Below are 22,638 nucleotides of genomic sequence, written 5' to 3' on the forward strand. Positions count from 1 at the left end.
GCGTAGCCAGAGAGGGACAGGGGGAGGGGGGTGACAGCTCCCCTAAAATCAGCAACAGAAAGGCTTTAGGGGAAATGGCATTCGGCCAAATTCTCCATAGTAATTTGTTTTCGCCCCTCCCTAGCTCGAAACCTGGCTACGCCCTTGGCCATAAGCCATAAAAGGCTAGGACAAGGGTTAGTGCTCATGTCCCAACCGTTAGAGGAAAATGGAGCATCACTTAACCTTTCTAGCTTAGATGCTTCCAACGACTAACCTATGGATCTAAGATTGGGTCCATCTCTAAAAATCTGCTATTTATCAATTTTATCTAGATGAACGCGTTATTGGGACGGTACTAATGGATATTTTTGGTCGCTATTGGAAATTTAGTCGAATGCTGAATTTATGTATGGGCTCAAATTAGGGGCATTTAGGCCGACATTACATCCATTTCCCCTAATTACCAAAAACTGGAACGTACGGTACGAGATGTCCTCGTTTCATCGATTTATTGGATTCTGAAGCATCGTGTTTAAATTCTCGATTTAAATAGGCCTGATGTTTTCTAAATCATCTTGCTCTTTAAATGCTGAACAGTAGGCCGTTTTGGTATGTGTGACGCATCTTCGATGCGATGGTGGTAAATCAATAATTTTCCAGGATGCTTTCAAGAACTGGCTGTATTGGTGATAGATTAGATAAGATTAGTTCAGATTCTACAAGTTCACAGAGCTCTACAAAGTTAGCTACAAAATTGGCTGCACTTTCAGAAAGTTTCCTGATTTTTCACTCAGCTCTTTGAACTTCTTCGTAGTTTCCTAAAGTTCTATGAAGTGTCATGAAGATCTGCGAAGTTCTCTTTAATCAAATGATGTGAAATACTGAGCACCCTCCCCCACATTCTTGACTAGTAGCGGTGAAGACATGTGAAGACAAGTGAACACATTTCGTCGATCTCGGTGAAGATATTTCCTAAAAACACCTGCCTTCCCTGGCCTGACTTCAACTTGATGTTATTCATTACGAGTTTTCCAAACTCATTGAATGATGTGAAAAAAACTACAACAAGAAAACATCCTCATCCGGACTGGGAATCGAACTAGTCACTCTAGGTGCGATATTTAGGTTGTTTAGACAAATTTACATACGAAAATGTTCACCGCTGTACAGCTAAGGGTACAGTTACTCTACATTTCTAATTACATAGATAACCGCTTATCACTTTACTCATCACGAACCGCGCTCAAATCACTGGTCAACAGTTTTCCTGTCATGGTCTTTGTGATAAGGAGGACTCGAATTTAAAGGTTCTTCACCTGTCGCCGACGAACGCCGCCACACGCTTATTGAGTGCTGGGCTAATTCGTCGCAAGAAATCAATTCTCGTCTTATACGTTTTTGAAGTCAACACGCTTCTGAGCACTTCTCGAGGACTATGTATGTGAAATGGAACGAAGTAGCGTAGCACCCTACACCCTAAGCGAATCGACTTCTTCAAATTCCACCAGTAATTGTTTGCTAGGAAATGACACCAATTAACACTGTTTTTTTTTTAGTGGGATTCAAGGTCTTACCGTATAGAACGAAAAAAAAAATACTGATTGCTCTTCCAGAAAGTTCAACCGCGCGAGAGGACGACACTTTTTGTATTTAACACGACGATCGGTACGTAGAAACGATCCACACGGCTGGACCACCGGTTGACGATTGATGATGAAATAGACTGAGAGCGCAAATGATTCGTTAGAAGATTGGCGAGTCACGCTGGCGATGCCGCGTTACGTTCTCGAGTAGATAACTGAATATTTGCTACTACGTATGTACATTGGGTGGACAAGTCAGGCGTGCGCGGCTTCTCGAGTGGCATTGTGATTACCGGCAGATATTTTTTTTGCTCGTTTGACGCTTCTAAAACACTTCACTCATCCGGACCGCTCTGGTGCGGTGCGGTGCGGTGCGATTTTTGATCATATATAGTGAGATTTGCTGATGAAAATTACGCGGCAGCTTGGTAATTCTGTTGATCATTCTAGTGTGTGGGTTTGGGTCACTTTTAGGCTTTAAATTCCAATTAAGGTCGTTGGTTCAATCCTAGGCCCGTCCTCTTGAAATATGGGTAGCTTTGATAAATTTGCTCCAGTGACAGTTTGGAGGGCTCGTTGAGTTTTCTGCATCACTCCTTAGTAAGTGTCCAACTAACAATCTTTCCTATCCTCACCAGTTGCAAGGACGCGGCCAGAATAGTTCTCGATTATAGGAGGTTGTGTCGCTTCCATATAAAATACAGTTATTGTCGCCTACATCACTCGTGCAATAGTGTAGGACTTGTACCACCTACTAATTTGTGCAACTTGGTAATTTGAATGCGAATGCGAGAATTGCTTTTTTGGATCAGGTATGAGCGCAAGGTCAGTGGACATTCTTGAAACTAGAGCGTAGACCGATAATAGGTCCAGTAACCCCAATCGGTTTAATCTAGCTAAATTTACTGTCTGGACTACTGCTTCATTATCTCTTTCTTCGACAATAATTTCTATTTTCCCTAACAATTTTATTGCTAGACACAAATCACTGTACTGTAACTGCTAAGAGGAACGTACCACTCGAATTATATCACTTATCTAGATTACCAACAACTTCAATTCACATACGTTTTATTTAAATTATAAGATGGTTATCTCACTATATACAGTTCATTGATCTCGTAGTTTAGATACAATCAGGATTTATTATTAATCTGCATAATGTCACCTGCGAATTTCTTCAATTTCTTCAATCACTTAATTGTTGAATACAATATACTAGCAATAACTCTCCAACCAACCTCTTCGTAGCTTGTCATCTTTGAATGGCACTATTCAAACAAATTGTTGTTCAAAAACTATTGACGCCTTAAGTCAACTAATCACTCAGAAACAGAATCGAACTGGAATCTCCTGCGGAAATCTATGCAACACCATAATACGCGCTGCGTTTGGCTGTGGTTACGATTTGTGACTCTTATTTATAGACTAAGCTGCCAATCACTTTACAGGAGAAGGATTAGAATTACGGCAAGTGCGGTCGTTTAGGTCGGAGGTGCATCGGGCTGATATGCAATGATCTTTAAATGAAATCGATTGATTCGTCCATGTCGGCAGGAGTCGATCGATTGGCCGCCTAGGGGCGGTGGGCGGTATTCTTCAATCGTTGCCTACCGGGTTTGATTGGAAAGCTAATGAAGCAGGGTTGGTTTGAACGAAAGAGTGAATTCAATGGAATGTCCCAGGATGAAAGTTCTACTTGAACAAGCTGGAAGACCATGCAAGAGTTGGGATGTTGTTTTCACCAGTAAAACCGGGAAAATGTAGGGAATTTGACAAATATTAATTAATCTTCGTTCAATCAAATGAGTTGTAAGATGCAAAACCCTTTTAAACCTGATTTAAATAAATGCATCATTAAAGTGTGGTCCAGTAAGAAATCAACTCTATCTCGGGATTGATTTCACACAAGCAAATTATAAGTACCGTGCAAGCACCATATTCTGAACGATTGTCTACCGTACACAGCAAAACATAAATTTTAATATTACATCCAAGAGGATGCACTTTAATCATGTCGAAAATCTCATGTAATTTTTATGGCCACAAAAATAAACAAATGCAGTAAAAGCAGCGTAATGTCAGTTCATGGACTGTATTATTGTACTTAAAGGGTGTCCACGATGAAATTGCCACACTATGAAATTGCTCTAACTTTTTAACCGTTGGGTAGAATTTAATGAAAATTTGGGTGGATTTAGTTCATAGTGCATTATGTACATCCTGCAAGTTTTAAAGTCCTGTGATCAAAACTCGCGGAAATGGAGTCGAAAGAACAGCTCGTGCGTGATAAAATCTTGCGCATTCATCACGAGAACAAGGATCTCTCGCATCGTTCCATCGCTAAAACGTTGGGAATCGCGAATTCCACGGTGTCGCGAGTGATTAAGCGGTTCGAGGAATGGTTGACCACCGATCGGAAGCCCTGAAGTAAAGGAAAAAGTATTCCCTACAACACCAAAAATCACAACCGCGTAGTTGGGGCCTTCAACCGAAATCCGAACGCCTCCGTTAGGGATGTTGCTAAGAAGCTGCACCTAAGCCGAAGTTTTGTCCAGAAGGCCAAAACTAAGGCTGGGCTTCGAACGTTCAAGGTACAAAAGGCCCCTAATCGCGACGAGAAGCAGAACAAGTCCGCCAAAACCCGTGCCAGGAAGATGTACCTCAACATGCTGACGAAAGTTGAATGCTGCATCATGGACGACGAAACATATGTGAAGGCCGACTTCAAACAGATCCCCGGCAACCTGTTTTTCACGGCCAAGGATAAGTTCAGCGTTCCGGAGCATGTCCGCGCTCAGAAGATGTCCAAATTTGCGAAGAAATTCCTGGTTTGGCAAGCCATCTGCACGTGCGGGAAGCGGAGTGCACCTTTCGTGACCCAGGACACGATGAACGGACATGTGTACATAAAATAGTGCCTCCAGAAGCGGCTGCTTCCTCTCCTGAAGGCCCACAACGTCCCAACAATCTTCTGGCCGGATTTGGCTTCATGCCACTACTCCAAGGACGTGCTGAAGTGGTATGCGGACAATAAGGTCAATTTCGTGCCGAAAATGTTCAACCCACCCAACACTCCGGAGCTCCGCCCCATCGAGAAGTACTGGGCGATTATGAAGCAGCACCTTCTTAAACGACATAAGGTAGTGAAGACAGTCGAGGAACTGAAGAAAGTATGGGTTTACATGCAAAAAACGGTTGATTCACAGGTTGTGCAGAATCTTATGGCCGGGGTTAAGGCCAAGGTGCGGGCATTTGCGTATGGACTGTAATTAAAATACGAGTAAAATGGTAAAATGAAGTTTAATAGTTATTTCTCAATCCCTGAAAATTTGATGGCAATCGGATGAAAACTCGAATTTTGCGAATCAATTTTGTGTGTGGCAATTTCATCGTGGACACCCTTTAGTACAAGTCATGTGGATTTTCCGTCTCCACTTTATTGCAAAGTCACCTATCGATGTTAAGCCAAGAATATTTGTCTCAACTCCATGATATAGACATTCAAGTCCGTTTCCTTCAAAATTCGTCCAGACTAGATTAAAAAATTTCTATTTTGTTCCTTTGTGATCTAGAAATAGTCAGTCAATTTCGACACACATTTTCTGAGGTTTCGAAAAAAAAAAATCTGGTTCCAATATCCTGGCTTTTGACCTTGCTTAGGGTTCGAAAAATGGTTTAGGTAAATTTTCATGCTCTAGTCATTTTGTGTATATTCATAATATGATTTTTTTTTACTTTATTTTTCAAATTTGTAGCCGTAGGCTAGTTCATCTCGTCCATGAAAGGTGGGGCCTCAGAAGGAGGACCCCCAACAGAGTAGTTTTTACAGTGTTTACGTCAACCGAAAATTGGTTCCTGGCTCGATCGTACATTTACACAACATATTAAAGGCACAATATTAATATCTGAAGCGCTCCACACCGGGGGAACCGGGAGGGCCCCCAACAGGCAGAGATGTCCCAACATCCGAATGGAATTAAAAGAGTCTAAACTTTAAAATACAATGCAGCATCCTTTAAAAAACGCATTACTGCTGCCAGTGTTCAGGGATCATCACCTAGCATGTCGTGTATGCTATTTGGAAGCCCGTGGAATTCCCGCAGGTTCTGATACTGAGGGCATACGCATAGAATGTGCTCGATTGAGGCTGGAGTTCTACAACCGACGCAAGTCCTGTGGAACGGCGTTCCACCGAAATTGCCCACTCTGCGTCCCAAGCTTCCGGTACTTTGCTCACGACCCAGCACTTGACATCGTGTAACGGTACTTCGTGAGTATACCGGAAGCAGATGGTCCTGCTCCAGCCAGAAAGTCAGCTTCAGAGTTGCCTGATATTCCGCAGTGCCCCGGAACCCAGCAGAATACCGTGTTTGGTGGCGCGGACTTCATCGCCGCCTGTACCCAGGGATGAGTCGGGCCTCGGATGTCAGGGCTTGCAGGCAGCAGCTTCAGCAGAGAAGACAAAACATTGCGGTGGTAAGCTGCAGCTGGTTGATGTGATGTTTCCGGTTAGACCGATACCGACCACGGCCTGAGACCGAGATCCGTCCGTGTATCGGTGAGTGTGCGTGGGGTATTTTTCTCCTAACATGTCAACTACAGTCCTTTTCATGGCCATGGAATTGTCTCCGGCTTTGAACCTGTCCTTAAACCGGCTTTCGATTTTCGGTAATGGTGTTTGCCAGCATTTGTCTCCATGCCAGTGGACCCTTCGTTGGCAGCCGTGCGAAGGAGTCTGTTCCCCTCGTCGAGGATGGAGATCCCTTGATTTCCGGATGTCTTCGAGATGAAAGCAGCGGCTTCGGTTGCGATAGCTGCGGTTATACGGAAGCGGAAAGGCAGGATGCCTGCGTCGATGCATGCAGCATCAGCGGGCGTGGATGGCAGCAGGCCAGAGACAATTCGGACGTAGGTGTTGTAGACTGGTGCTAACGTAGCTAAAAGCTTATCCGTTGTGATGCAGGTCATCTCCAACCCGTATAGAAGGCGACTGTCGATAATTGCCCTCTCCACGTGAAAACGGATGCTGTCTGAAAATGGTCCGGATGAGATTCACTCTGCTGCGGCAATTTTTCTTGACTGCACTGAAATGCTGTTCAAAGTTGAGGAATCGGTCAACGAGAACTCCCAGAACTCGGACGGTCTTCTTCAGCGGTATGGACTGGTCGTCGATTTTGATCGGAGGTTCGCTAATTCTGTGTCGAGAAGGGCAGACATGGCACCTGATGCTTTTAGAGGCTGATAATTCAAAGTCTAATGAGTGGGCCCACCTGGTGACGGCGGAGACTGCCACTTGGGCTCTCATCCTTGTACGTACTGGCGTGGGTCCGGTGGTGACGATGAGGATGTCGTCGGCGTAGACGAACACAAATATGTTCTTCGGTAGTTGACGAACGACTCCGTTCATCGCCACGAGGAACAGGGTAACGGCGATAACCGATCCTTGTGGGACACCCGTTTCCTCGGGGAAAAGCCGGGATTTGGTGTTGCCGACTGCGACTCGGAATGAGCTGTTGGACAAGAAGTTCTGGATGAAGTGAACGATGGGTCCGTTAAGACCCCAGTCGATTAGTTGCTTAAGCACGAGGGGCATCCACGTTCTGTTGAAGGCCTTCGATATGTCGAGCGATACTATCTCGGTGTGCAGACCACTGTCGTAGGCGTTCTTGAGAACTTCCCCTAGGGTTGCGAAATAGGTGGACATTCCGAAACCTTGTCGGAAAGCGTGCTGTCGGTGATCAAGGAAATTTCCAGCTTCGAAGTTTTGCTTCAGTCTTCGATTGACCATACGCTCTAGGACTTTGGCCATACCACATGTTAGCGCTATTGGATGGAACTTGCTGACTTCATGGGTGGCTACCCCGGCTTTCTGGATGAGAACTACCAAGCTTTCCTTCCATACTGCTGGGTACCCGTTAGTGAGCCAGAGCTTGACTTCCCGTTGCTGGCGGTGTCGGGGGGTACTATGAAGTCTGCGATGGATGCGGTCGATGGCTTGGTTTTCTGCTTGAACTTGTTGTCATACTTGTCAATTGTTGCGAGTTCGGCGAAGTAGGTACCGAGTTCATCAGCTACCGTTTCCGGATCGGAAACCGTGGAACCATTAACCTGGACGTGAAGTGGTGTCGTGCGTCGTTTCCCACTAAGGGCGTTGATTCGCTGTCAGAGATCGGCCGAGGATTGCGATGCGTTTATCCCTTCCAGGAACTCCATCCAGCTGGATCGCTTGGCATCTCGGATTTCTTGTCGGCATTTGGTTGTGTAGTTCACGGTAGTGACAAAGGGCCTCCTCTCTGTCGTGGTGTCCGATGGGGAGCCGCTTCACACGTCGAAGTGCTTTGCGCCGGGCTTTGACTACCTTCTTCGTATCTTCATTCCACCAGCGGAGTGCTTTTCTCCCCGGTACGCTGCTGGTCTTGAGGATGGTGACCGTTGCTGCTTCGTATATGGCGTCGATACTGCCCGGGTTCCGCTGTAGTAGTAGAGTCTCCACAGTGGCGCCGTAGCTTTCCCAGCCCGCTTGTTCATACCGCCATCGCGGCCTCCGTGTTTCCGCCGGGACGAAGGTCGCCGAGAGTTGAATTTGTATGGGGTAGTGGTCACTACCGTACAGGTCAGAGTTTACGTTCCACTGCGTTTTACCAGCGATGTGGCGACTGGCGGCTGTTACGTCGATAGCGGATGTGTAATACCATCGTTCAAGATTACCATATCTTCCTTCTCGAATATGTCCACGAGGTCCGTGCCACGAAGGTCCGACCGAGGGCAACCCCAATTTGAGTGGTGCGCGTTGACGTCCCCAACTAGGATCCGTGGTTCAGGTAATCTCATTAGGGTCTCGCTGAGTTGACAGTTGAGGTTGCCGATTCGTCCACATGGCAAATAAACGCAGGCAACGGTGATGTTGACTGGTTCTGTAAGTTGAACCCCAAGTATGGGTAATTGAGAGTCCAAGTCGATAACCCGGTTTAGTACCCCAATGGCTACAGAGTGTCGGAAATTTCTACCGCTTTTCTTTGTCCAGCTGTATCTTCCGCCAAGAGGGAGCGGTTCATCTGTTCGACGGAGGCTTTGTTTACCTCCTGCAATGTGTTGACCCAGGGGTCTCCAATTCATAATATGAAAATTATTCCAGGTTGCACAATTTTCTTAATTTGTCTGTCTTAGAGATCTCGATTTATCTCGGAATATTAAAATAAATCTAGATTGAGGTTTTAAGTCCTCGACGCGTTCTAAGTTCTATGTCCGCGATATTTGCATCTTGGAAAGCTTTCCTCGTTCCAGAATAATGAATTATTTTCTTATTTATTTGGAGAGAAAAGCCCACACAAGTGTGCGCAAACACTCCACGGTAGCTAACGAAGAGTGAAACGAACAAATCTTCGCTGAATGGCCTCAATACGATTCACCCCCTTGCTGTAAAAAGGAGCCCATACTATGGAACAGTACTCTAATGTGCAGCGGACTAGCGAACAATAGAGTGTTTTTAAGCAGAAAATGTCCCAAAAGTATTTGGCGAAACGAAAAATGAAACCAAGTTGAGAAGATGCTTTAGCGGAAACATATGCCACATGGTCCTTGAAGGTGAGTTGTGAATCAACTATGATGCCTAAGTCTTCTGTGGTAGACTCACGGCTTAATATTTGCTCCTGCAGGCTGTAAGCATATCAGATAGGTGATTTTTTCCTGGAAAACGTTATAATGGCACACTTAGAGGCATTTAATACCATCCTGTTCCTGTCACACCAAGCAGCAAAAACGTTCAGCTGCTGCTGAAGAAACAATGCATCGCTTCGATCTTTAATGATAAAGTATAGTTTGAAATCGTCAGCATAAGACAGCTTCAGGCAACGGATCGAAAAGTGAACGTCATTCAGATACAATAAAAATATGAACGGTCCCAGATGACTGCCTTGAGGTACACCAGAAGAAACAGTGAACGGTTGAGAAAAATGATCTCCAATCTTCCCTGACATGTGTCGACCGGTGAGGTCTATCAAGAAGGAAACCCTTGAAAACCAAGTCGCTCTAGTTTGGCCACTGAAATCTCGTGATTGATTTTATCAAAAGCATCGGAAAGATCGGTGTAGATAGCATCCACTTGATGACCTCTTTCCATCTCGCGTATGATTGATGATGTGTATTGAACGAGACTTGTAGCGGTCGACCTCTTCTGCATAAATCCGTGTTGTTCGGTCGCGATGTAACTAAAGCATGTGTGTTTAAAATAATCCAGCACCAATAGTTCAAACAGTTTTGAGACTGCACATTGAGCAGTGATGTCACGGTAGTTGGTCACCTACTGCTTTTTGTCTTTTTTGAAGACGGAAAATAAAAGAATCCTTCCAGCAGTCGGGAAAGATCCCAGAATCCAAAGAGAGGTTGAAGATGGATGCTAAATGTGCGATCAGCACTCCAATACGGTTCTTAATAACCACGGAAGCGATTCCGAGATGGCCAGTGCTGAAAGAATTTTTCAAACGTAGGCCTGCTCTACGAACATCATTAGTCGAGATAGGCAGATGCGGGATGTACGGGAACCTCACAAACGGCGGCTACGATGTGCTCGTTGGGTTTTCTTTGACGAAGACACTGCTGAATTGTAACATGAACAAGACAGTGATTCCCTCCGTATCAGGCTCTTCTCGATCCGTATTGTTCATGGTAGAAGGTAAGCCTTCCTTCCGTTGATCGTTTACATGATTCCAGAAGTTCTTGGGATTTACTTTGAGTTTAGTTTGTAGATGGCGCTGATGGGTTTGATAAATCTGTTTGTTGAGCCGCTTATACTGTTTGTTAACGAGGTTGTACTTCCTTTTCGATGCCTCCGTTCGAGGTTTACAAAATTTCTTGAAGGCAGCTCGTTTGGATGACTTATGTCGCTTGAGCCGGTGGTTGAACCAAGGAGGGTTACTAGATATGGGTGGAGTTGTCATGGGTACAAACTGATCAACCGCATAGACGACAATATTCGAGGAAACAGAAGAGTCAGCATTACAGTCACGATCTCGGAGTTCATCGTCCCAGCAGATGTTTCGACGTCAGTCCTTCGGTAGTAATACGCAACGCTGCCCACGGTAACCCGAAAAGTGCAAGCCTGATATAAGCGCAATGATAACTGCAGAGGTGAATGCTGTCTACAACGTTAAACTAGTGGTTCGGGTGCCTCTTGGACCGAGAAATTAGAGGCGAGTTCACGACTAAGAAAACATAGATCAAGCAGTCTATGATTTTCATTGGAGATCCCGTTCCGTTGTACAAGACCAGCAGTATTGTAGCAATCTAGGAGAGATGCTACTAGAGGTGTAATATATGAGCCATTAGAGTGAGGATGAAAGATCCCTGCTTCATTCGATGACCAGTTGACTGAAGCAAGATTGAAATCACCAACAACAAGGATTTCGTCAGTCGCATTCATCTTGGGTACAACCCAAAAAAGTGAATCAATTTTGTTTATCGATCAACTCAGAATCACCAAGTCGATCTGGGGGTAGATACATAACTCAAATGAAGACCATTTTTAACACCTGTTCGACACCTGAGCTAATTAGGTGAATGAAGTAACCGAGAGTTAAAAGTAGAACGAACTGCTAGCAAAACACCACCGCCGGAAACTTTGGGGCTATTAGCTCGAGAACGATTAGTACGATCGACCGTAAAACTTCGAACTAACTTTTAGACTGCTATATAGAAATGTTGTTTAAGTCCCAGTTACAAAAGTTTCTATATCTGAGACCTTTAAAATTGATTGCCTGAAAAAATGTCAAAATTTGTCTAACTGCGAGACTTTGAATATTTTTCTCTGTGCCTCAGTTTTTCGTTTTAATCACCAATTCGCGATCTGATTCTAAAATCATCTTCGTAAATTGTTTGTTGTCATAAATCGCGTCTGAAAAATGAGTTCAGAGCGAGGAAATGGACAATGTACATGCTTATTGAATTAATAAAAGTATTATTCCTGGATTGTAATTGTGAGTTTGAACAATGTTTGACGTAGACTACGTCTTACGAGAAGCTACAGGGGGTAAATCGAAAATCTAAAACGAACGTCACGAAAATGTGTTAGGTTTTGAATACTTATAACTTTGTCATTTATAGATGAAATTGAAATCCAAACACACCAATTGATAGGAAATAACTCTATAAAACTGTTGAAATAAATACTTTTCCAACTTTCCATAAAAAAAGTTTGTAAAATGTACAAACAAAAATTGATAATTTTATCATTCACAAAAAAACGTTTTTTCCGAACCCAGTCGTCGTATCACTTCGTCCTCATAATGCTACAACTAAGTAATTTGAAATTTGTCGATTTGAGTTGATTATACTAAAATATTCTTCTTGTCTAGCTCTATAACATATCAAAAGGTCGTAACATTATCGTAACAAACAAAACAGACATTTTGTGCTACAACTAGGTAACTTGACATAATCTAGTTTGTTTTCATGCGATTCGACTACCAGATACCTGTCTCAATCGAGTTAGCCAAGCGCTGTGTTCTGTGAAAATAGCAAATATCTTTTTACAGTCGAAAGGAAAGTGAGGAATCCAAATTAGTCCTCAGCCATGCCACATTATAAGTTTTATCAAGTTTTAAAGCAATTTTACAAGTCTGAATGATGGCCTACAGGACCCTCATAAAACAAAAAAATAAAACTCAGGTAATTTGAATCTAAAGCCTAAATTTCTGACATTATTTTATGTTTCCGGATCCGGATTGACTTCAATTCCATTGATTCCAACTTGCGCTATCTCAGAACAAACTATCACAGATAATGTTCAGATGGTTGTGATACAACTAGGTAACTAAGTTGTTTGTAATTTAGCTTCGATATGTTTTCCGTTAATACCACATGAAAAAGTGAAACTCGATCATACCGTGATATAGGATTTTTTTGTTCATTGATGTATTTGATAAAGCTCAATCTAATTAATTTTACAGAGTCGATAAAACATCGTAAAAATATAGTCAAAACGTACAACACAATGAACACTTTATGTTCCGCTATCCAATAAGCCTTCTCCATCAGAACGGGATCCGCTGTCAGTGGTTTCATTGTATGGCAGTATTGCCAATGGGGAGCAGAGCGCTTCCATTGCAGCAATGGACGCAAAACGTGGTCAGCACTCACACTTCATGCCAAATACTGTCGAATGTTTTTTTATGTCTAGAAGAGCAGCTCCAGCTGAGCAGCCTTCAGATTTGTTTGAACGAATTAAATCGCTAACTCTTAAGAGTTGATGAGCAAACTGCTCATCTTCAAAAATTGAGTTCGTATTGATGTGAAGCATCATTCTATTTAGAATTATCTTTTCAAACATTTTATTTATTGAAGAAATCAAACTTATTGGGCGGTAGCTAGAAGCTTCGTGAGGACCTAGGGGTATTCAACTCTGCACACCTTAATCCGTTCCGAGTGATTGAGCTGTGCCGAAAGCTGTGCCAAGCGCTATGCCGAACGTGGTTTCAATCAAAGTGTGCCTATCAATATGTCAATATTCCATGAGTATGGCAACCCTGAGAGTTATGTCTTTTTTGTGTGTGTTTACATTCTCAATTTATCGGATGGCAAGCATTCAAGGCAAGCATTCAGCTTCCCTTCAATCTCATTAGTGCGTTTGCGGATCGGGAGGTGCAAGAGGAAGTGGAAGCCTGAACCTGTACGGTGTTCAACCTGTCGCCACTGGGATTTTTGCTGTGAATCGGATGAGACGGACTGAGTTTTGCTAGATTTAAAGAGATTCACGGATCAGGGAATACTTACAGATTTTTTTCGGGCGATCCTCGAAATCGGTTTGTCGATCTTAAATTCTTGTTGTTTTACTAGTTTTATATATGACAACCAATTCTCTCACTTTTGAGTAAGTAAAGTATTCAACCAAGTAGTCAGTCTTAGCAACGATTGGCAAGACGTCAACACTCAACAGTGATATCATTTTATATCATATCGTTTGTGTGCTACTAGTCAAAGTGTGCCGTGCTGTGTTTTGGCACAGTGTGCAGAGTTGATTATTCCTTGATAGGACTAGTAAAATCCAAACTGAAAATATGGGAACTCTCGAATTGCTTAGCAAGTTTCTAAGCTTTTCTGATTTTGTGATAAATTTTTTATCACCTTTATCGTACCAGCGTTGGAATAGTCTTTTAAGTTGTTTTTTTTTCAAAATTTGTGTGAGTTCCAAAAGTATTTGGAACTCAGGTCTAATTTTGACACATTTTTTTCAAGAGTTTTGTTCCTCATAAATTTGATTTTGCAAATCCCGCCAGATAACTTTCATGGCAGGATCGCGCGTTTTTTTATATTGCCGCCTACGGACATTTTTCAGGTGGATCAAGAGCTGAAGATCGTCGTCTATTATGATTGAATCAAAATTAACCTCGCACTTTGGTGCTGAGGCAGCTCTTGCTTCAAGTAAATAAGTAGTCAGAGATGCAAGAGCAAAATTAACATCATCTTCGGTTTGCAAAGGAATATTTGGGTCAAAGTTGTATTCCATAAATGTTCGATTGAAAGTAGAGCTGCTGGGATTAGAAATTATTTTTTTAGATATTTCAATATTTAGAAATTATTTCTTTTGATATTTCAGAAAAATTCTTTTGCTGGTCTACCTATTGGAAAGGCAAATAGGCAGCTATAAACGTAAGTTGTCCACATTTTGTTTCGACAGAAATTCCCAAAGTTTCAAAAACTTTGGTTTCTAACGAAGAAAGAATTTGGTGTTTGATACGTCTATGAACAATGATGACAACACCACCACCGGCTCCATCAAGGCGATCATTTCGATAAATGAAATAATTTGCGTCCTTTTTATCCTTATGGTCAGGTTTAAGGAACATTTCAGTTATAACGGCGATATGCACGTTATTGGCTGTTCATAAACTCCGTAGACAGTTTTTTGGGATTCTTGACCCCCCTCCCCCTGCGTAGACAATTGTCCATACATTTTTTTTTAAATTTGTATGGGCCGTGGATAATTATCAACCCCCCCTCCCCCCAAACTGTCTGCGTAGTTTATGGACAGCCTCTTATGAACTCTCAAAAAGTAAAATAGCTCGTGCTCATTAGAATTATGTTGTCTAGAATGTTGATTTCGGTTTCTACCAGTTGCTATAGCAGTTTAGGTAGCTTCATTAACTTACTGAACATTGTTAGCAGCAGGTATAGATAATGAATTTGAAGCAGGGCTTGATGTTTGTACCTACGGGTACGAATGTAGAATTTGTTCCTCGCTGACCGTTGTTAATAGCAGAGAAATTTGTACCTGTTCGGGAACGTGGAGAGTTTCCTACCTGGCGCTTTCAAATTTCTTGGGACAGGCGTCCTTTTCGTGAGAGAAATCATCATAATTCATGCATGCAGTTGGCATGTAGCATTTTTGTCTGTTTTGTGACCCCATCCCGGGCACTGACGGTACTGGGTGAGGTTTTGGAAATTTCCTTCTGCCTTCCACAAGTGTTCCCATAATGCTAGCTTTTCCTTAGGCTTTAAGAATGTTTAGTTCACTAGGCTTGAAGTGAACTAAATAAATATAATTAGAAATCCCGTTGCACGAATCACCAGAACGAGATTTCATTTTGACTACTTGGATTGGCTCAACTTCAAGTAATTTTGTCAATTCATCTTTGATCTGATCACTGGGCAGACCTTTCAAGACAATTTGGACAGAGTTCAGTTTGGTTTCGTATGAGTAAAAAAATGTTTTGTTTCTCTTGAGAAGACATTTGAATCCGTCCAAGGTTTCAGCTAATACATTTGCCCCGACGCACAGTGGGACAAAATCAAAAAAAGAGGGACATGGCCATTTGCGACGAAACTATTTAGTGTAGCATTTTGATGTATTCTAGAATGTTTCCTCAACTTTTTAAATACTTTATTGCAGTGGTGCATATTTTTGCTTAACCCCCTTAACACTAAGATAAAAAATAACTTTTTAATGTCTTGTTGAAATTGATGATCATCTATAAAAACATTGTAGATGAAGTCATTTTACGAAACTTTGTCGAAGACGTCAATTTTCTATCTCTCAAGTGGACGGTAGTACCTCTCAAACGGTAGTACCCCGTAAGGGGGTGTATCGTGCAGGTTAGCAGGTATTAACAGCTAATCTCAACGTTATTTTGTTCAGCATCTTCTAGTCTACTGTTACATATACAATTCATAGGGGGATCCTAGGGGATGCATAATGAATTTTCTTAAAAGTACGTTAACGTTTTGTTACGTTTTGCTGTTTTCGTGACCATTTTTCGATTTGCTTCATTGAGCAAAAATGTGCATTTTAAGAGCATCTACAACTTTGTAGAACATTGAAAAAATCGAAAAATTCAAACTTAAAAGTTATGGTAAAAAAAGGTTTTACGCTAGTACCCCCGCGTTAGTATTCTATTTTCACCCTATAACTTCGTCCACTTGAGAGATAGAAATTCGACAAAGTTTCGTAAAATTACTTCATCTAAAATATTTCCATAGATGTTCATCAATTTCAACAAGACATAAAAAAAGTTATTTTTTTATCTTAGTGTTTACCCCCTTTAATCATAATGTTCTCTTCCCAATTAAAGTACTTAAAAAATAAAAACATTCTAAAATACATCAAAATGCTTCACTCAATAGTTTCGTCGCAAATAGCCATGTCCCACTAGTTTTGAATTCGTCCCACTGCGCGACGGTCAATTTGAAGTGAAAACGTGAATTTAACGAACCTCAAAAGTTCCGTGCGAAGAGCATGGAAATCGGAAGTGGTTATCGCAATACGGGGAGCCTTTTTCTTCTTGGCATTAAGCCGGAAATGTTTAATGGAATTTTGCCTGGATGATGGATCATTCTCATCACCCGTGAGCAAATCAAATTGATTGCTCAAATTAATTTCATCTGAAGGGGGATCAAGAGATTGCCCCTTTCTTCTGCGTTTAGGCGCCATGGCGGTAGAACAATGTTTTTCCAAATCGACTTCCAAGCAGAGTACTTTAAGAATCCGTAGAATCGAAGAGGAATTTTCCAAATCGATGCCCAAGCAGAATTACCTCGAGTAGAATCCAAACAAGAATCGAAGAGGAATAAGAGTAGAAAAAGGTAGAAAATTTGCAGGTCATATTTAGCATTTGCTGTTTTTAGAAGTGCTGTTTAAATTTGTTGTAGCTTTAGGTAACAGTAACACTTCCTTCAGCAAAAGTGTATTACCGCCATTTTGAAAAGCATTGATTTTTTTATACATGCTCATCGCGTGCCACTGACGTGAACTTCCTGTAGCATTAACAAACGTGAAAATCACTCAAATTTTATTAAATATTCATTTGGCATTTACGTGAGGCACGTGGAAATGATCGAAGACGGATTTTTCACGTAGCATCAACGTGATAATTTTTAGAGTGTGTAGATCGAGCAGGCTTTTAAGAGTACACTCTAAAAAATCTTCACGTCCGATTTACGTGAAATATCACGTAACTGATCTGTATTAAGAAATCTTCAAATGTTATGTGACGTTAGTAACTTTGTGCTTCATTACACGTCATGTTCATTAAAAATATTGACTAAATCGACCGTATAATCACGTAAACAGATTTAGCGTATTTGTGTTAGTGTGTTTAGGACTTCGATATTTCCGCGAAACGAGATTTACGTGATTTTCAGATATGCAAAAAAAGGCTCATCGAGCGTAGCGGAAGAACTCTTCGAAGATTTAAAATGTGGCATCGGCATTTTGGGTCTGCTAACAATAGTTAATACTTTGTCAGGTATGAAAGACTCATAAACATTTCAGGGGGAGAGGTAGCTCATCGATTCTTCCGGTTCGCCTCCTAGCATCGTGCTATAAGGTACCAGGCGATAACCAGGGTAGTTGATCGATAGCTCGATGACGTCATTTCGTTGGCGTCTGCAATGGGAAATTCTCATAGCAGGCGTTGACGATGGGACGTTGTCGAGTTGTTGAATAGCAACTATCGTGGTAACTCACCGATTACCTGTCGATCTGCCAAATTTGGAAAGACGTCTGCATTGAATTGTCTCATATAAAAATATTCCGCCCACTATATCACAAGAAATTGCGAGTAGCTGAGTAGAATGGAGATAAGTTAAGCATTGGGTACAGGACCAAGTCTCCCCTGGGTGGTGCCAAAAGATGAGCGCAATAGAATCATCAAGTTGCCATAAGGCACGGAATGAGACTATTGCATGGCTGGGTAGTCAAAGTCTTCCATTCGTTAGTCATTTCAGGTGGATTAGAACAGGTTTAAGTTTAGAGTGGGCGTTGGCCAGATTTGGATTTTTCAGATGTAATCCTGGATAGGACCCTGTCATTGAACGTCGCGTGAAAGTGGAACTTAATGAAGGCCTAAGTACTTTTTCGTAGTTTTTAGTTTTCGGATTTGAAAGATCGTCGGTTACAGTGGCCTGCTTACTGAGCAGAAAAACGCGGTCCCAGGTCCTTACATATCAAAGAGATTTATGGTAAAATCGCTTGTGTATCGTGTATTTTGCGAAACTCGTTGTTGTCGTTGATTCCGGGTTTGAATGGATACACAAATTTGAGCAACGGTATTATGTGATATGAGGGGCTCGGTGGCCTTAGAGCAACCGTTTTTGCTTACTGAGCAGAACATCATGAGTCTAATCTCAGGCCCATCCACATTCAAGATTCGTCAATCGTTTTATTTGTTAATATGACTACATGGTAATAACAGCAACTCGGTGATTAAAAAGGTGCTCGTCTGCCTAGTGGCAAACGTTTTTGCTTACTGAGCAGAAGACCGTGGGTTTAGTCCCAAGCTCGTTCGCGTTATATGATCGTTAGGACATCAATTCAGCTTATCGTTTACCAAAACGAACCCTGCTGCAAACCCAACCCTCTTATCCAACATCCCAGTGATTCCTCGTGGAAGTGCAGAGGTGTTCTCGGCTTCCATCAAAGCGAGTGTCATGTCAACACAATCCTTCCCATTCCTTTCTTGACCTGTGTTCGGGCGCGGCCGGCGCTGGTATTGCCTAATTTAAGATCACCAGTTTTTACACTTTGAGGATGATTGCTAGTCCCAAGCATCGTCTATTGGTTCTCTGTGTAATTATAACTGATCTGGCAGTAACAGAGTAGCAACCGTGGGCGGTCAATCAAGCTCAAGCTCAAGCTCAAGCTATGAAAGACTCATAAACATTTCTACCTCATAATAATCAAGCAGTCAATAATTTGCTATTTGATGAGCAGATATAAGTATCAATTTAAACACGTGAAATTTATATCTGCCCGATAAAATTTTATAATATTGCCTACCTCTATAATATGTCCCATATTCTCATTCAAAATTCATTATGTAAAAAGCATTTTAAACATTTCAAAGCATTTTTTCATCCTAATTTCACTTAAGCAGTACGTGAAAATCAGGTCTCATATACCTGACTAATCACGTAGATAATTGAAGGTGAATTTTGCGTGCAATTCCGGTAAAAGTTACGTGAAAAATAGGGTGGACGAAAACCATCTATGTTTTCACGTAAATCGGACGTGAAGATTTTTCAGAGTGTACATACTATGGTTACATAAAGTTCAAATGTATATTTAAGATAACCGTCGTGATTGCTTGCAATTTCAGATAACCGTCGTGAGTCTTCCGGTATGCTAACCGTCTACGCTGTAATTACCGGTTCGAATACAATGTGCAGTTTGAATGTAATACTGCCTTTATTAAAAAAACAACATCTCTTCAATGACATTTAACTCATAAAAAATCACCTTTGGACCGGATAGCAGTCCATTCAGCCGCATATACAAATCAAGCTTGAATGATGTTAATTTCTAAAGTTGCCTCTGCAAAACGAGTCCAATCATCCGAAGCCTGATCTATGATCCCGTCGCACACAAACAATCGCATTCCGCAAACAAAAATTCCATCTGCCAAATATTCCGACCATTCACAATCGCCTTACGTCATCATCTAACACCACCACCATAGAGTGATGAGCTTAATTTCTAAATTGATCTGATAGCGTGCTTCTGTGTGGTTCTATAACCTATAGCCTAATAAATCACTTTATTGCTCGTACAACTACTCCTATTTTTAGAATTTGCATATGAGCGACGCAGAGAGAACTTGAACTTGTGCGCTCGTTGGTTGGTGGGAAATAATCGAAACCTACGGTACATGCCTACTGCTGGAGCAGCAGCTGGTGACATTTTGATTCCATCCTCCATTCCAATCAACTGCACCCGGTTTCCGCAGCTCAGCCTGGTTGTCCTTGAAAAATAGAGTCGTATTTCAATTGATCAGTACCTATCCATATGCTTAGATTGCGAGGTGTCACTTCAACCGCTTTGCGGTTACGATAATTCATATAGCACGTGACTTTAATTCCCGTTTCTCTGCTTCCTTCTTCCGACCAGGCAAAAGAGCGCACTCGTACCCCAGCCAAGAACTACGTTCCCGGTTCCAGTGCACTCAAAGTCAGGAACCCCAAGACACCCAAGTCGGCAGCCAAGCGTCCCCACGTGCCCGGAGGATCATCGGCCAAGAAAGTCCACAGCAACACTTTCTGCACACCGAGCAAAATCCGCAAGCTTGACTATGGCAAACTTAATTCAACCATTGCACCGGGTGCCTTTGGCAAACCTGTCCCGCCACCACCGGTTGCTCCGATAATAGTAGCTCCACCGACGAAGGCTGCATTACAGAAGGTGCAAGCCATGATGCCACCACCGTTGCCGGCCGTTCCTCGGTTCAGCGACATGCTGGAAAAGGACTTTGATGCCATTCTTCCCGACTCAAGATCATCAATTTTCAGCTTGAATTTGTCCAGCTCGACCTCCGTGGACCATCCGATTTGTTCCTCCAGTGCGGTTAGCCAGAGTACAAAGTAAGCATTGTTCATAAAACTAAAACAATAATAAAACTCAAAACCCATTTTTTACAGTTCCAGCTACAGCCCACTCGTGAAAAAGTGCATGGAGACATTCGAGGCCACAATCGAGCAGAAACTCGCGAAAATGTTCGAGAAAATTCAACACATCCAACCGGCAGCGGCATTGCCACCGGTTGCGCCATCTCCAGCGATAGCAGTTCCTTCTACCCCCTCGTCTAATCCACCGATAGTGATCGATTGCAGCTCGCAGCAATCGGATATCAACAGCAACGCAACACCGGCTCCAGCTGCTAGTGCCATTCCTTGGGACCTGATCCGCCGGGAGATTCAGGAAGCAATTCGTTCCGAGATGAGTACCATCAACGAGTCCACCCATCTTCCGAAATTCGAGAGCACTCCCTGTCAGGTGCAAACTGAGCCACGTACTGCTTCAATGAGCGTTAAGCAGCGGCTTAATCCTGCTTTGCAACGTTTACGAGATCAGGCCAAGATGGCAACGGCGGCGGATGATTCAACCGGGGAAGTTGGACTGAACAGCACGGTTGTGGTAAATACGAAAACTCCCCGTCGCTTCGAAGTCATTAACGTCGATAGCGACGAGGAAGAAGGGGGTAATGCTGACGAAGATGGTGTGGTTGTTCGACGTAGACTGTCCAACAGACTTTCCGGTCAGCGTAAGGCATTCGGAGTGATCGATGCAAACGTAAGCTACCAGCAGGTTTCACTTGGTACCACAAAGACCGTACAAATGCGAAGCGAAGACAGCTATCTCTGGGAGGTGGAAAATGGACAGGTCCGTCGCCGTAGTACGCGGATTTCGTTGCGAAAGACTACGGTCCATCAGCACAGGAAAGGATGCTGTCAATCGGCGAAAAAAAAGAAACAACGCTTCGAGCCGTTGATTGAGGACGAGAAGGAGAATTTGGAGCAAGCGAACGTGACAATCAAGAGGAGGGCCAATCCCCTCACGATCAGCAATAAGGTGATTGCTGGGTACTTCCACCAGACACCGGGCAGGGGTAAAAAGGAACCCAAGATGACAGCCTCCAAGCATGGTAAAGCAGTACTGGATCTCGTCAACCGTGGCAGCATCAAGGAGATGCAGATTCTACCAACCGTTGGGTTGAAAATGGCCTATCAGATTGCCACCCATCGGTAAGTTTGCAGCGGAGTATAAACTCAAGTTTTTGCGCGAGATATGTGCCACGGATGTTCGAATATCTTTTTCAAATAATTTGGGGACTAAGGTAAAGTTTGAGCAGCGGAGAAGTTTAGAGGAAGGATAAAGAACTTCTAGGATCTATTGAGGGAATCGCAAGAAACGTAGGTCATTTATGCGTAAAACGCTAGTCCGGATTATAGTGTATATTTGGATCATGCATAACCTAAACAAATTTTCGAAAACTTCAGCAAAGTTCCGAGTGCATCTGGAAATTAGCGGAACATCAAAAGGATGCGGGAACAGTTTAAGAAAACTTCCGTAAACTTCCGAGCAATTTCGAAAACTTTAGAAAAATGCAAGTCTTCAGCAAAGATCAGAGAACTTCAAGGCAGTTCCATTAGTTTCAGACAACTGCAAAAACTTTTAAGATGTTGCGAGACCTTCAGGGACAACTCCTCAGAAGTTACGAAGAAGTAAGGGCAATTTTATTAACATTAGAGATGTTTATAGTACTTTGCGGGAAGATCAGATAGCTCTTAACCAGGTACATTACTTGCAAGAAGTTGCAGGATTTTACAAGAAGTTCCGAGGAACTATGGAAAATCTCGATAATTTCAGAGATGTTCCGAAAACTGGAAAATTACACGATCTTTAGGAAAGTTTTATAAACTCCAGGATGATTGCCGGAGCATTCGGCATGTTCTAAAAACTTCAGCAAAGTCCAGAGAATTTCAGAGAAGTTTAGAGATTTTGAAGAAAGAACAGAGGAAAGTCAAGATCTTTAGGATAGTTACAATAACTCTAGGGAATCTCCGATTTTTTTTGGACAGTCTCTACTTTCAAGCTAGTTTAAAGATCTTAAAGAATTTGTTTAAAAAAATCAATACGGTTTCTAGAATTTCCGTTACAATCTTGGAACCACTTAAATTATTTGGATTAGGAATTTCAGGAAAATTGGTCTTAGATAAGTCCTGAAGAACTCAAAATAATTTAAGAAAACCACAGAAAAGATTAAGGAATTTCACAGAAGGCCAGAGACCTTCAAAGAAGTTCCGATAG

The 22,638-nt window shown here is 42.4% G+C and overlaps 1 protein-coding gene across 1 annotated transcript in view; it reads left to right on the top strand.

Annotated features, from left to right (window-relative positions):
• The window catches only part of nod (no distributive disjunction), a 38,657-nt gene that overhangs the window by 14,957 nt on the left and 1,062 nt on the right, over positions 1-22,638 (top strand). The window contains exons 2-3 of the mRNA XM_065225835.1: positions 19,942-20,411; positions 20,469-21,572. Coding sequence (XP_065081907.1) covers positions 19,942-20,411; positions 20,469-21,572 — 1,574 coding nt within the window. The remainder of the gene's footprint in view (positions 1-19,941; positions 20,412-20,468; positions 21,573-22,638) is intronic.

The sequence above is a fragment of the Ochlerotatus camptorhynchus genome, unplaced genomic scaffold (genome assembly GCF_037179485.1).
Source record: "Ochlerotatus camptorhynchus isolate MF236.1 unplaced genomic scaffold, CSIRO-AGI_Acam_v1.1 ptg000239l, whole genome shotgun sequence".
Taxonomy (NCBI): Eukaryota; Metazoa; Arthropoda; class Insecta; order Diptera; family Culicidae; genus Ochlerotatus; species Ochlerotatus camptorhynchus.